This window comes from Anabas testudineus, chromosome 3 (genome assembly GCF_900324465.2).
Source record: "Anabas testudineus chromosome 3, fAnaTes1.2, whole genome shotgun sequence".
NCBI lineage: Eukaryota > Metazoa > Chordata > Actinopteri > Anabantiformes > Anabantidae > Anabas > Anabas testudineus.
In genome coordinates, this window is record NC_046612.1 from 12,588,484 (window position 1) to 12,604,534 (window position 16,051).

The 16,051-nt window shown below is 41.1% G+C and overlaps 1 protein-coding gene across 16 annotated transcripts in view; it reads right to left on the reverse strand.

The window, feature by feature from the left end:
* The window catches only part of baz2ba (bromodomain adjacent to zinc finger domain, 2Ba), a 63,776-nt gene that overhangs the window by 7,612 nt on the left and 40,113 nt on the right, over positions 1–16,051 (reverse strand). For 4 of the 16 annotated variants that reach the window (XM_026378445.1, XM_026378446.1, XM_026378438.1 and 1 more), the window contains 22 exons: positions 15,787–15,983; positions 15,473–15,685; positions 14,613–15,236; positions 12,035–12,779; positions 11,436–11,705; positions 10,670–10,730; positions 10,417–10,525; positions 9,533–9,634; positions 8,741–8,963; positions 8,300–8,392; positions 6,948–7,009; positions 6,613–6,678; positions 5,868–5,933; positions 5,533–5,577; positions 5,246–5,278; positions 3,283–3,348; positions 2,795–2,935; positions 2,006–2,260; positions 1,201–1,424; positions 705–779; positions 393–624; positions 238–300 (listed from right to left, as the gene is read on the reverse strand). In XM_026378445.1, coding sequence (XP_026234230.1) covers positions 238–300; positions 393–624; positions 705–779; positions 1,201–1,424; positions 2,006–2,260; positions 2,795–2,935; positions 3,283–3,348; positions 5,246–5,278; positions 5,533–5,577; positions 5,868–5,933; positions 6,613–6,678; positions 6,948–7,009; positions 8,300–8,392; positions 8,741–8,963; positions 9,533–9,634; positions 10,417–10,525; positions 10,670–10,730; positions 11,436–11,705; positions 12,035–12,779; positions 14,613–15,236; positions 15,473–15,685; positions 15,787–15,983 — 3,965 coding nt within the window. The remainder of the gene's footprint in view (positions 1–237; positions 301–392; positions 625–704; positions 780–1,200; positions 1,425–2,005; positions 2,261–2,794; positions 2,936–3,282; positions 3,349–5,245; positions 5,279–5,532; positions 5,578–5,867; positions 5,934–6,612; positions 6,679–6,947; positions 7,010–8,299; positions 8,393–8,740; positions 8,964–9,532; positions 9,635–10,416; positions 10,526–10,669; positions 10,731–11,435; positions 11,706–12,034; positions 12,780–14,612; positions 15,237–15,472; positions 15,686–15,786; positions 15,984–16,051) is intronic. The other 12 variants (XM_026378455.1, XM_026378441.1, XM_026378442.1 and 9 more) reach the window with 5 other exon arrangements.

Sequence of the window (16,051 nt, forward strand, 5' to 3'; positions counted from 1 at the left end):
ATATATTGACCATTACATGTTAATGCTATTGAGGTAATTTATTAAGCTAATTAGAGCCTTCATGGGAAAATAGTATGTCAGTGTACGTAACATATACACAGTTCATTATTGTTGTTAATAAATAGGCCATATAAAATATTTTGCCCTCATTTTGCATTCATTATATGAAGTAGTATAAATCTATGCTAAAGTGTATTAACCTCATCACAGCACTTGTATATTTAAAATAAAACACACCTTGGCTAATTTCTCTATCTGTTTCTCCAGCTCCTCGAGACTGGTGGCCTGGTCAACATCATCCTGACAAGACAAAACAAGTAAAGTAAATGCATGTGAGCAATTCATCGTTAGTGCTGATAACAGATCTGTAGATGGAGATCTCTTTTTTTTACCTCATCATATGTCTCCACCTTTTTAACCTTCTTCATGTCTTCCTCCTCCTCATCCTCGTCCTCCTCTGCCTGGTCATCGCTGTCGTCATCGTCGTCGTCATCATCATCACTGTCTCCACCCAACTTTCTCTTGCGCTTGGCGGCAGAGGAAGGCGTGCCAACAGACTGGTTTTCTTCCACACCCATACTGGCCTCCCTTTTCCCAGTACGTTTGGCGTAAATGGTTTTCAACCTGTATGAAAACACACAGGTTCAGTGTGACTGTGTACAGAGAATTGAACCATTACTTTATAAGATTTCAAAAAAACTTACTTCTTCAGTTTTCCCTCCATAATGATCTTGTCTTTCCTCATGTTTGCCATCTGATCCAGGTTCTTGTCAATCTCACTGCACAGGAAAATAAATGCAAGCCTGTCAGTTACAGTTGTGCCTATGCGCATCAATGTTTCTGACATTCATACAAAGTAATAGCAGAAGAGGAGGGTGGCAACTGACTACAGCCCTAGTAAAAAGTGTAATAAGCTGGTATCCCAGAGCACAAATTAATACTTGCATAATTACAATCAAAAAGACTCTACTGCAAATTACTGCTCCCTCCTGCAGCTTTATTAAGTATTTTCCACTGCATCAATAAAACATACCATTACTGGCTATTGAATAATACTGAATATAATGAATAGTCTTAGGCGAGATAAAAACACATACTGTATGTTGCAGATGAACATATTTGCAGCTGATGAATAGGAAGGTTGGATTTCTAATTTTGTTTTTTCAGTTATGAGACGTCGGTTTCAACTGCTATTCCTACCTGATAACGGCTTTGCTGCAGGCGAGCTCGTTAGCGAGAAAACCCAGGATTGAGGCTTTCTGAGCAGGCGTGTGTGCCTGGAAGGCCTTAGTCTTCAGACTGAGGGCCAGAGGAGCCAGTTCTGTATTGGCACAATGGGCTCCCATGTACATCTGTAGCACCTCAGAAACATTATCCCTGTTGATGCCAACGTTGGTCAGGTGGTCCCCCAGCATGGTTTTAGTCTGATAAAGGAAGAGAGAATGATTGAATGAATTAAAACAAAATTCTACTATATAAACATATATATATAGAGATATATATATAGTATTTATAATAAACATATAGCAGAAGTAGTTTTGCAGAAGTAGAATTCACAGCAGAGCTTCTGTATTGGATTACATTATATTGTAGAGGTGCAATTTCCAAGGTGGCCTATCACCATAGCCTTGAATTCAAAATGTACTTGTGTGAAAGTACATTGCACTGGCACTACATTAATATCAAAGTATCAAATGTAAAGGTTTCATAGTACTTTTCAGATTAAGCTGATGACTGATGCATTAAATATTAAGAGATATTAAAAGATTGTAGGCTGCTTGATCTCCAGTATATACTGCATGTATAAATTTATAATTTAAATCCTATTTTTGATTATGAACTTGGAAAACAACATATAACAATACTAATATTATAAGTATTACAATGCTGTTAAGTCACTCCTAATCAACACGTCTGGATAAACCAGTAAGTGCTCTCAGGTATAATTCAAGTTCCCAATTATAAACGCATTGCATGACTTAATAAGCTAAATGAAAAAGTTCACCTTTTGCCCAGGAGGTAAACCAGGATCACAGACTGCCAGAGAAAGCAGTTTGACCAGAAGGTCTTGGACTTGGCCCATGCTGTCCCCAACATTGAGCAAGCCCTCCTGCAGCATGCCCAGTGTGGGCACATCCACATTCAAATCAAGCCCCAAAACCTTCCCAAAGCCCCGCAGGAACTGCATAAGCATCAGGCAGTCCGACACGGCACGTCCTGGCAGGATAAGTCCGGGAATCCGGGAGAACTCGGGCAGAGGCTGGACAAAGAAAAGAAAGTTATTTTAAAGTTAACTGAGTTTGTTATGGCGGTTGTTGTGTTACTGTGAACAAAATACATTATATCCTGTTTGGAGTATGATAAAATATGATCACACACATCTGTTGACTGTTATCAAGATGGTGCTTTCCAATTTATTGTAATGACTGCTTATTTTCTATTTTGTACAGTACTCTTTTTTCACCACTTGAGGGCACACATTTCCACATATTAAAAGGCTCGCTGCTATGGTCTTATAGTATGACCCCCAAGTAAATATTCCACATACAATTTAATAACAATAATAAGAGCAACAATAATAACATTAATCTGACACTAATGGTATGCTGTAATATTATGTTTAACTCTGCTGTCCTAAATCATAAAAACATTTTTTAGCTATGCTCAATAGAGAAAGATGCACAATATACTGTGCATCATAGTGTGTATGGCCTATGGACTAAAAGGTAGAGTAATTATTATTAGTGAGCAACTTAACACTCACATCACTGACCAGACCTACTGTCTAAACTACCTTATGATCAGACAGACACATGTCTTCATTTGGCTTCTTCAGTTCCCTCGCTATCTCCAGCTCAAGCCTCCGTTGCTCCAGTTTACGCTCTTTGTTCAGACGCTTCTCGTCCCTTTTCTCCTGCCGCAAGCGTTCACGCTCCTAGAGAGTCAGAAATTCAAGGGAGCATTAGGGGAGGAAAGTGTGTGTGTGTGTGTGTGTGTGTGTGTGTGTGTGCGTGTTTGTGAAAACAGACAAGAAGGTTTACTTGACTTTGCTGAGCAGTATTAGAATTCAGCCTAATGCTGCTGTGCATTCAAAGGAAAGTGCTTGAGGGCCAGAATCTTTTGACTTGACTTGGTAAGTGTGCAGAAAAAAAAAATGAATGGAGGAAAAGAGCACACAAAAAGGAGAGAACGAGGGACTCTATCCAGGGAATAATGACTGGTGCTTTTTCTGGAGTGAACTGTGTGTGTATTTTTGCATTTATTTGTGTGCATATGGGCTACCTCTGCTTTCTTGCGAGCCTCAACAGCCTTCATCAGCATTACATGTTGCCGCCTTCTCTCCCTCTCCTAGAGTAGGACACAGAGGTACATTAACAGCACACACTGCACACGCAGTGCTACACATTTAACTAAATTTAGTATGTATTAATGTAAAATTGTGATGCACAATAGAGGCACCATACTTGAACAAACACAAAACGATGCTTCACATTTATACACTTTCACATGTATGGTGGAAGCATAAGTGAAGAGTACAGTAGTACGATGACAACCAAAAAGCAACACATAGATGCGATACAAAGTAGATGTGATGACAGGCTCAAAAGGAGAAGCAGCTGGAATCGGTGACGGCGCCTCTAAACTAAAGCTGACACAACAAAAGCAACAAAACGCTGGTTGCCAGAAGTTATCTGGCATGCCATATTGGCATTATAATTAAAATAATAAATTCAATTACATGAGTCAATGCTAATGTTTATCTGACATATTATTCTAATAATATTTGGTGAGGAGATGACAAAGAGGAATAGTTGGTATAGAGTAGCTACAAACAGAGCAGTCCTACTTCATTGGTTTTGGCAGCTGAAGTATTAGCACAGTATGTGAGTGCTGAGGATGAGACATCTATGTTGTTCTTTGGTGCATGACACACAGTTTAGAGCAAAAGGGCACAGGAATCACCAGTGACTATCATTGTATTTGATCTCTTTAGGTTCCCCGTTCCACCATATCGGGCTGTCATTGCCTCTGTGATCACCAGAAAGACACAATTGTGACTATTAGGGCTTGCCAAGGACATTTCCAGCACATAGTGACTAAAATGGGCTGCTTGTGAAGATTGTTTTGTCATTGCAATAAACAAAACAGGCTGGATGCCAAGCACTCTGCTACAATATTTCTATGTTCTTACTGGTTTGATTTATCTACAAATGGGAAACTTCAAAAGGGACAAGTTCAAAAAGGACATGAAGCCCGTGGCATTCAGAATTTTCTAGCTTTCGATTTCATCAACAACACTGAATATGTTAAAGGTTATAATGATAAAAACTATAATAAATCAAATGCATATGAAATGCAAGTGACGACCTTAAAAAGCAGGATTATTACATGTCTCAATAGCTCCCCACCCCCTTCTTTGCGCTGCATGTGACGGTACAAGGAGTTGATGCAACAATCAGTTCAGAGTCCACCGTGAAACAGATAGGCAGACCTTCAGATTGCTGCAACTGTGTATGAGTGAGAAGGGCTACAAGCAGGACAGCCAGGCCAAAACAAAATGCTACAGAGAACCATATTTGTCCCCATGGTGGAATTGATCATATTGTTGTTTTACAGTCTATCAAGTCTATTTTCAAGCAAAGGTTGTGCCGTACCCACCACAAACTGTGGGTAATCTGCCTACCACGGTCTCCACCATAAAGACAACATGATTCTCGGCAGCTGTTTTCATTCTTTGTGCAAGAGTACAAGAACAGTGAATGACAGAGAGGCTGGGATGGGGCAGGTTAAAGTCCAGCACTCTGTGGACTGCAGAACAGATGCATGGACGAACAGACACAAGCTCAATGTCTGGGCCAAAATCGTCAAGCACTCATGGGTAACACAGGCTATTCCAATACAACAGTTAGACAATGTATGTGATGGATGGAAACTCCTCGAGTGCACTTTCAGACAGTGGGTGTGGATTGGCTAGCAGTCTTTGGAATGCATTCTGAGTAAAAGGGGTAGGATGGGGGAGGGGGGACAGAAGCTGCCTGGCCACCGTGACAGGGTCAGTTGTCCCTCAGGACGAGCAGATGGAGGCAGCATACTGACTCTTTTTCTTTTTTGTTGGTTTTGCTGGAAAGCCATGCAGAAGAATGTAGTATGACAGCAGCCAGTGCTACACTTAATGCATTGCTATGACAACCATAACACAACCAGTTACACGATGCAGGTGTTAGATGTACAAAAATAAACATACCCATACCATATCTAGTCTATGCCTCTCCAACTCCTGGCAGAGAGAGTTGGCAAAATATTATGAAACAGAAGTGATATCCAATACCAATAAGCATGGGGTTTAATAAATAGAAATACTGTTTAGTTGAACTTTAGATTAATTATATAGATATTTTAAATAGACATGTATACAGTATATACTCACACATAAACACAAACACACCTCATAATTCTTATTTGTGGTAAATGGTTTTATTCGGCAGTAACTACTTTGTTTAAGAGACTGAGCAAATTGGAGTGAAAGCCTACCTGGTGTTTGAGAATCTCTGCCTGCTGTCTCCTCAACTCTTTCTCCTTGAAGAAAAGAAAGAGAATATGAGGGAAAAATCAATATGCTTCCATGGTGCCAATATCATGAAAATCACTACAGACTGATGGAATTTCAGCCCATTTCAAAAGACCACTCTAATTTTTTATTGCCAGCGCCTCCTTAAGTGGAGAAAGCCCCAGATCAGGCTACGTATCAAATAATTTTATTAATGTGATTTTTTTTTTTTTTTCATGCCAGCAAAAAAAGTTCGCACGCCACATATTGATGTGCAGAAATATTATATTAACAGTAATTGTAAGTGTGACAAACATACCTTTATCCGTTTTTCAGCCTCCAGTATTTTAGCATTGGCGGCTTCTTCCTTCTTTTTCCGTTTGGCCTATGAATAAAAATTAAGGTCAAGAATCACACAGAGACATATATCAATCAGTCTTGGGTGAGAGCTTTGCTGCACTTTAACTGATTGTTTGCAGTTTTCTGGTTTGAGCAAAGATTTTATGCTCCTGAATGCCAGTCAAATTTGTAAAACACAGCGAATGAATAATGTATCTCTTTAACACGTAATTGTGAAAATTCTGAAGCCTCCCGTTAAGAGTGGCTTGCCAACCGTGTCAACTCAAAATTGATTTAGTCCTGCTAAAACACTTTGAAGCTCCTACAGTATAATTGTGTGTGCCTGCATATGTGTGTGTGCGGACGTGTATGCATCTTCGCACGTGTGTTTGTGTATGTGGAAAATAGCACCTTTTTTTTTTTTTTGCCTCGACCCACTTATGCTAAACTGTTACTGTTGTCTGATGAAAAAAAGACTTTTCTGTCCAATTTAAATAAAGTCTGAAGAGGCAGCAACAGCCATTTTAATATTCAACAGCCGTCAACCAAGACCAATTTAGCATTAGTTCCATGTGGAATTATGCCTAAGAAGACGCAACTCCCTCCAATGCATGCTGCTGTTCAGTAATGAGCTTTAGGAAGATTAAAACACTATAGACTGAGGGGCTGTAGCTATCCAGGAATGTTCTGCTTAATCAGAGGTGCTATTGGATCAGATTCTGTACCTCCAAAATTTGCTGTGCTCTGAGTTCCTTCTCCATACGAATCTGCTGAATACGCTTGATCTTTTCCTGTAAAAAAAAAAAAAAAAAATCTTTTAATATTTTAGACTCTGGAAAATATCCCTGGATAAAATCACTTTTCAAGCACTCTATTCCAATTGGGGTGGCCAAAAGGACACAACAATAAGTTTAGTACGAGAAGTAATGATGGTAATTGAAAAGCAACAAAAAAAGCAAAATAACCATTCAGCATTTTGTGCAGTGGACACAGGTACTCTGTGAGTCAGGACACTTAGATGAGGAGAAAGGCAAGAAAAGGGTTGATGATGAAGACGCACCTGCTGCTTGAGAATCTTGATCTGTTCTTTCTGCTTCCTCCGCTCCTCTGCTGCCATGATAGCTACAAGAGTCAAGTCAGTGTTAGGTTAGTGTTTTCAAAAAATAACTATATTCATACCTGAGAGCTTTATTTATTCAGACGATCTCATTCGGATCAGGATGATGATATGATTTTACACAAGAAATCAAGTAATTCAGACAAGTACCTGCCAAGAAAGGTACTCAGTCGCACAAAACAATCATAAGACTCACAGACACACTCATTAAAACAATAACATGTATTATTGCAAACACAGCGTGTCCCTTACAGGTATGGGTGACTCTAACTTCAAATAAATATTAGTTTAGGTAGTCATCAGAAAACAGTAGCAACCAAAACACAGAGAAAGGACCCCCCCCCCCCCCCCCCCCCCCCCCCCCCCCAAAAGAAAAGGCTTAAGAGTAAAGCACATTTGTACATTTATCAAATAAATCACCCACAATTATAGCGCGCTGCAGCAGGTATTGTATGACCGTATGACCAGGTCTTTCATTCTTATGCCTGGAGGATATTATTGAACTACATGAAGGCATACACTTGTGACATGATCAGGCGTTCTAGCAATTTAGGCAGAGAAGACAGATAGATAGGTATACAGAAGATAGATTAGGTCACCGGTATCCCCCTATTTATGCAAATGTACTGTATGTAAAATGTAAGGCAATGGAAATACAAATGGAGTTTATTTTATCAGCTACAAAAGTTGAATTAAATATGTTTAAAACTCTTTTACAAATTAGAATTTTATCCTGTCATCTTCATCTCCTCGTCTTCACAAACTGTATAAGATTCAAAACTGTGGTTTGCTGAAACAATGGTGAGAAGGCTTAGTAAATATACTTATTACTGAACTGTATTGTTCTTTATTTTAATGATAAATGATCAAGTAATCATTGTGATGTTCTTCTTTTTATTCTACTGTTTTCCCTGGAGTATTTTTTTTTCAAACAAAACCTAGAACCCATTATGAATAATTTAATATTTAAATATTAAATATTTAAAAAATCAAAATTTAATTTGTTTTTTTTTTCTTGATTTTAAAGTTCAATGTCGTGTAGGAATTTAGAAAATGTATAAGCTACATGGATTAGAGCAGAAAGAAGATTAAAGCGAGCCCTTTAATATGATAAAAACATTAATGGATATACATACAATGTCTATTTAAGCAGCATGACAGCCTCCAGAGGCCCCGTACGTCTTTATGCTACACTGCACTACATTTAGATCAACCTCCTTTAAAGTGGCATAACTGACCACAGCCCTGCACACTAACAACACAGACAAAAAACAACAACAACAACAAGAGTTTACCCTGCTGTTTCCGAGCTTCTTTGGCAGCACGTGCCAGCGCCTGCTTTTCCAGTTTTCTCATCAGTTTCATCTGTGCAGCCTGTCGGGCTATTTCTGAATGGAGTAGGAAGGACGACACTGTCACTGATACATTTCAGGAGAATGCCCACAGTAAATGCTGCTGTAGTCTGACCTAACACATTTGACTGAGATCATGCTTTAACTTTCTTAAAGTTCAGAGAAAATAGGGGACAGTTACTCAAATACTTTTTATATTGCTACACATGAAGTAGGTGATTTTACTGTAATAAATGAGCATGACAAACAGCAGCCTTGTCCCTATACTGCATTTTTCACAATTGTAATTCCCTCCTTGGTCTCAGCTGCCTGAATAATGGCTGATTGATTAATGGCAAACACTTTTATGACAAACATTTTTCAGGGCTCATTTCTTCTGCTAACCTTGAGCCTCTAGTTTGCGCAGAAGTTTGACCTCACTTGGACTGGGGCCCTCAGGTGCCAATGGATCACCCACATTAGGGGGTCGCCCCTTCCTCCGTCGAGTACCTTTAGCGCCTTCGCCCGCCGACTGGCGCTCTGAATTTGGAGGGCGCCCCCTACGGCCTTCCATCGCCAAAATACGAGGAATGACCTCCTCTTCCTTTAACAGGCTCCACTGTAAACCCTAGAGAGCAGGGAGATAGAAGTAGAGATGTGGAGATTTGGCAGGGGTGGGGGGAGAATCACTTGCTGACATGAATTTTTTTCATGGACTGTCAACAAATAATGTAATCATTAGCTAAACTCTAATCCAGAGGACTGAATAGGGAAATTTCAGATATTACTCATTATATTTTCAATAATAGATAATATAAATCTGGCTAGATTATATATGAATAACACGTATTTATTGATCTATCTAACTCAGATTATAGGTAATCTGTCTCTCTGGCCCCTCAGCACTCTAATTTCTCTAATCTGTTTCCAGTAATAGACACACACATTTCCTAGTTTATCTTTTTGTATCACAGACAGAAAACATGGCATATATCACTGGTCACCTGTGGAAGTAATGTCAGCTGATTATTACATTTCAGCATGCACAGTGAGAGGTCTATGAACTAGGACTACTGAGGGTTTTGGTTGATTCCTATCCATGCCCTGACAGTGACTGCTGCATGAAGCTCTGCCTGCCGCTAGATGAAAAGATGAACAGGGATCAGGGAGAGAAAGAGAGAGATGAAAGGCAGTCACCTGGGGTCCTTCTCTGGCTTCATAGAAGTCACCAACCCTTATCTTTGCACTGAAGCTAAAATTATCACGCGTGATGCCACTTATTCCATTTCTGGATAGATACTACAGAAGAGAAAATAATAATGGCGTTGGTTTAGTCAGAAAAAATGCGAAATTAGCGACATTGAAAAGCAACTGGGAGGCACTAGATTGGAGGGAGTCTACAGTTACAGTGTGCATCTGTGCAGCGCTACTAATCATTATAAAAGCCAGGGGACAAAAAAGAGCAAGAGCTCTCAGGAGAGAAAAACGGTTCTGACCTTGGGGTGCACAATTCAGGCCCTTTCTTATTTATCTGTGGCATTGCTAGGCTTTTTACTGCCTACATACTAGCAGTGAGTCAATGTTACTGAGTAGACATTTTTTTGTACTCACTGCTACACTCAAATGCAGTTTTAAATTTTTGATAAAGCAAACAAAGATTGTAAATTAGAATATGCTGTACAAATGGGGCCAAAGCTGTGCATCCCAACACTAATCATTCATCATTTTAGAGGGGGAAGGAGAGGTGAAAAAAAGTGGCACAAGAAGTGAATCTAAGAATATCATCTCTCACTATTAGGGTCATAGAGAGCAGGGTAGGGGGTGGGGGTGGAGTGCAGCTGGAGCGATAGCATAGATAATACACAACAAAAACATGATGCCCAAGCACTTGTTTGAGTAATGTGGATGAGCAGTGTAGCAATTATTACCAAAAACAGCTTTCCATAATAAATCATCAACCAAGCCGCCCACAATGATTCCCACTGTAAACCCTGTTACGAACTGAACTGCTCATCTGCCTCAAACATTTGCTTCTGTATCATGATTTAGATTCAACTGCAGTGCTTTGCGGCCCGAGGTACCTTCATCACATCTGGGTACTGCCTTAGTTTCTTGCCACACGGGGCGTAGTAGGCCACCTCTCCCTGTGGGCGCCCAGCCACAGATTTGATTCTCGTTTCTCTCCGCCACCTGGGTTTTTAAAGAATTGAAAAAAAAAAAAAAAGCAAGAAAAAAAAAAACAAAACAAAAAAAACCCCAGCAAAGTTATACATTTGTGACCACCCATTGAACCATTTTTAAATAGTTTTCTCTCTCTCTGCCTCTCGTACATACCCCAGCTCCAGAGGAGTCATTAGTTCCTTCTCGTCCATCACCCTCTTTCTCTTCCCCAAGCCTGTGGAGAGACAGAGTTCAGCCATCAGTTTGACTGGAAGCCTTGCACAGCAGCAGCAGCGAAAGCCTCAGATCTTACTAATAATCATACCTGTTAGTTAACAAACATGTATGTGCACACTGGCACATGTATCATGGATATAGATCACGGTAGCGTATTGAGGCTGAGGTAAATTCACTAAATCTGGGAACTGCCTTAGTTTTCATAATAATATTATATAACTAAAATGCCAAACCTAATAGATAGTAGAACATTTATATGATTTAGTTTCCTGAATAGTTTATTTAAGAAAAGCATAACATAACATCTTTTTCATACTGAAGGTATTGAAAAGATTTAAATATCTGCTTGAAACATTACTGGCAAACATACCACATACTATTCGCCTTGTTTTGTCTACTCCTAGTAATCCGTTTGCGTTGAAAGAAGGCGGAAACAGAACTCGTCGGTGTGCCAAACAAGTTGTCAGAGCTCTTGGGCATGCCCTTACAGGACCTCAGAGCACCGGTTAAGTCACGACAACCAACCGCCTTCTTCCTCCCTAAAAGTGACAATCCCTCTCTTCCATTTTCTGTGGATGATGGGAGTATACCACCCCCAGGCAGTCTACTGTAACTTTAGCTTTTAACAGTATGAGATTCTATTAAACCTATCTCTCACCTCTCATTTTTACATTTTCTTCACACATGATTTTGAACACGTTACCTAATGGAGAGGCTAGGCTGTAGGACGATGAGCCCGGAGAGCTGTGATAGCCCAAGGCACTGGAGCTGGTGACAATGGTGGGAGTCTTGATGACCTGTAGGTTGAGAGGGGAGCAGCTGGTGGCGGTGTGATTGGCTGAGGTGTTCAGTAGTTCTGGGCCTTTGGTTAGCCTGCGGGGAGTCATCTCCTTCTTAGATGATCCAGACGGCAGCAGCTTTAGCTCCTTCGCTTTCTTTCCGGAGATGTCACTGTCTGAGTTGCTGTCAGACTCTGAAATGGAAAATCAGGGTGAGAGGATGATCATAGTTAAAAATGATTGAGATATCAGATCAATCGGCAATGTAATTAATGTTTTTATGTATTATTTTTTGTGTGTTTCTACCATTTCTGAATGAACCATATGTTCATTCAAGCTGAAACACCTGGTCAATTAAATCAGTCGGAATCTATCTACAGAAAGATCAACTATTTAGATCTTTTCTGTTTTTCAGTCAGAAATACAAAACATTGTGTAGCTGTACCGTTTTGGTATTTTTTGGACTGGAGTTCACATTTTTATTCATGGTAAGCTTATTCTCAGGTACACAGAAGATACAAACCTGACAGACTATCATCTGAGTCTTCATCGTCCTCCTCCTCCTCAAGGTCATCATCCTCATCATCATCATCATCTCCTGAGTCATCAGATTCCTTGTTAGCAGGGAGACCAGCTGTGGGGTTACATGTACCAGGGATCCCCACTCCAGGAATTCCGACTCCAGGGATACTAACTCCAGGAATCCCAATCCCAGACTCTCCTCCACGAAACAAATCCACTAGAGACTGTACCAGGTGGTTCTGAGAGAAGCCCTTCCAGGCAGATAAAGGGTCTGCTTGTCCCTGCCCGAGCCCTGGTGTCTGTCCCTTACCCTTCGGGGTCTTGTTCTTCCTGGATCCATGGCCTGTGGCATTGGGTGAGGTAGTGGGGGGCTGTGACTGAGGCCCAGCATGGGTAGTTGCTTGGGTCCTACTCGCCCCTGTGCTCAGATTGACAGGCATGGACCCAGCATCGGAGTCACACTGAGGGGACTTACCTTGAGAGGCAGAGTTTTTGCGAGGTTTGGTGATGAGGGCCAAAGGTGCGTCCTGAGTGGTACTTTGGATGACTCCATTGGGGTGGTGTGGTTCAGGGAGCCCTAGCAGGGCACTCGAGAGGAAGAGGTTGGAGTGATTGTTCTGGGGTGTAGCAGACGGAGCGGGTGGCAATGGCGATGAAGACAGAGACGTCCTCTTGGGAGACTTGTTTGGCCCCTGCTGGTGCCTCTTTTGGTCAGCTGGGAACGTCTGCCCTTGGGACATGAGAGTCTGGGAGGAGGAGAGAGGGACAGAAGAAGGAGAAGTAGGGAATCAGGGGAGGCAGGGAGAGGGAGAAGCAGAATAGGAGGAACAAAGAAAGGTTAGAAAAAAATTTGAAAAGAATTGGGACAAAGTGGAGTTGCTCCAGCTGTCAGTTTGCATCACTTCTGATTGTTTGAGCAGGTGACAAAACTACAATGCCGAACACTGGTACAGTTAACTGTGTCTAAGCCCCTTTCTGGGAAACAAAAAGAACATAAATGCAATAACCAAAGGCATTGTACTCAGCCAAGTTTACAAAAAGAAACACTGAGTATCGCTCCAAAATTGTAATTACTTGTCTGCACATTTGAAAAGCTCCATCATCATTATCATCATGCGGCTGGGCATGTTTGCCTTTTTTACACTGATGACAAGTTTGGTTCAGTCTGTGTTTAAGCAAAGGCAGGTTAGACTTTAACGTTGCACTTTCAACTGGATGTGATATGAAGTGAAACAAATCAATTTCACAGACCATGAAATACAGTAACAGTGCTGAAACCACAGGGGGAATTTAGCTCGTTGTAAACTTCTCTATACTGGTAAAACAAGAAAGGGGAAATTATTTTCACAGAATAAGCTGGCCTCAATAGGTTTAGCTTATTGATCATTGTGCTATCATTCATATTTTACCTAAAGCAATGAAATCTGTGCAGTAAAAAGCAAAGACAATGACAATATTGAAAGGATTTCTTTTGAATTGACCGAAAAACATAAATATTACAATAGCATGTGTGCTGGGCCAAAGTCTGTTTCACAGTGGCAATGAAAGTTTAACCTTTTATCAACAGGCTAATCTTTGCACCGGTACAGCAACTGTAACCACAGTAAATGAGTCGAGAACTGTTAATAGATCACACAGAAGTGTTGATCAGCTTAGTGGGCTACATATGAATGTTTCAAACATGATACCACATACGTGGCCATAAACCATCAGCTGGGACAACGCTGTGAAAACCTAACATCCACAGCAGTAGTATGTTGGAACATGCTAAAATAATCTGGCTCATAGCTAATAAGGTTCATCAAATAAACCAATTTAGTACAAGATGTGATAGTCTAACTTATGTAAGTACTGAACTAAACGTACAACACTACTTTGTGCAAAGGACTAAACAAAGATTAAACACTCGTTACCCGACTGGAAGATCAGACGCAAATGGCGTTGTTGTTCTCAACATTACTAGTGTTCATTTAACAGTGGTAACTACATATGTGTACAAATACAGTCATTACCAACAGCTGAGTGTGACACAACATTCGCTTATCACAAACCTCCTCTCCAAAGGTGACCACAGAATTTAACCGTTACACTGAATAGAAATATAAACACTGTTAACAGAGTCATTTCTCTCATTATCTCTGTCCAATCTCATAGTTCTGAGAATTACTATCAGCTCTACTGTACAAAACAACGACTATCTCTGATGTCAAAAACTCAGTGTTAGGATTTTATGTGTGCAGCTTCACTCATAACAGTTCTGCAGTTGTCTGTGAGCTGCTTGGATCTTGTGATAATTAAATGTGCTAAATTCAAAATCAAATGAAAAGATGCTCTGGCTATTGTATAGCAGTGAGGAAACAAGAGAAATAAAACTGCAATTCTAACTTCGCACTCAGCTCCAGTGGATAAATTCATTACTGCCAGTTTGTTGGGAATAACTTTGTTCAATAAAGCTGAGTGTGCAGCTATTTTTCTTGTCTACCTCACAGCATACAATGTATATGTGAAGTACAACGTGTCATTTGTGAGGATATGGTAGAAAATTACATTATTCAACTGCTGTTATCAGGTTGGCTTACCTGTTTGAGCCTGAACTCATTGATCTGCGCAAGTGAAGCTTCCAGCAGTTTCCTTTTGTTGGATTTGGCAGCGCCGATGACGGTGTGCTGAGGTGACTTCCGTGAGGACTTCTGAGAGCTTGTTACAGATGAGGTCAAACCAAAAGGTTTTGGGGAGGTAGACAGAGGAAGAGTTGAGCGGGGTGGAGAGGGAACAGAGAGAGGTTTAGGGGAAGAGCAGAGAGAGAGGGGCAGGTGCTGAGGGGAGGAGGAGGGCAGCAGTTTAGGAGGTTTGGGAGATGCCGTGCTGGCAAGTGCCTTTGGAGATGTGGTGAGGGCTATGGGGGAGGAAGACGGTGAAGACTCCCTGCGGGGCTGAGTAAGGAGTGCCATGGGTTTTGAGTTGGCAGCCAGGCCAGTGGACTGAATCACACTGAAGTGTTGCTGTGGCTCTGTCCGGGATCTGGAGCCGTGCAGGGCCAGAGGAGAGTTTTGGGACAAGGCAGGAGGGGAGACAGAGCAGGGTAAGGGCACAAGGGTTGGGGGGTTGGAGGTGACCTTCCGGGCTTTGGCGTCTTTCTTTTCCCGGCGCTCCCCAGAGAGTGGTCTGTCAGTTTTTGCAGTTCCAGTGCTGGGTATCAAAACCTGGGGAGGAAATAAAGGTCTGTCAGAACAAAGAATAGCCTCGTGGTATGATAATTTATTTTAATTCACTCCACATTTTGAGCACAATTTTAGTGGATGTAGGCTCTGAAAGTATTGTCAAGTGCTCTGTGACCAGAGAGGCCGAGGGCGTGCTGGTTTCACGGTTTGGACCAACAAAAAAAAAAATGTCTCTTTGTCACTGTGTGTTTTTATTAAAGTTAAATATTTTTTTTTACCTTTGTGTTCTTCCTTGTCCGCTTCTCAGAGTCGGATAATTCACTGTGTTTGTCCTCTTCTTCATCATCCTCATCGTCGTCATCATCATCTTCATCATCCTCTGCTAAGTCTTCCAGATCACTGCTGAGGGACCCGTCACTTGAGCTGTCCGAGGATGTTCCTGATTCACTGTTGCTTGCCGCAGAATTGTCTGCTGCCTTCTTTCGTGGCTTCTGAGTTAAGAGGAAAAACTGCAAGAATGACCCTCACTGTCCAACGCATTACTGTAACATTTTATATGTTACCTGCTTTCAAACTAAACAGAAATACTAACCTTCTCTTTAGGTTTCTGAATTGGCTTTTCCACCACTTCTGCTGGATTGTTCTGAGGGCTGCTAAGGTGAGTATTAGTGGTGTCTGAATTTTTGGTTGCCTTGGTCGATGCCTGAACAGAGGCCGAACCTGCAGAAAAGCTCCCTGACTGTGTGGTGGGAGGACAGACGCCACTACCGTTCACTGCCCCATTCACCCCTAGAAACACAAAACAGATCTGCTGCATTACTAATCAAATCTTCGGAGAACTTTGCTACACATGATAA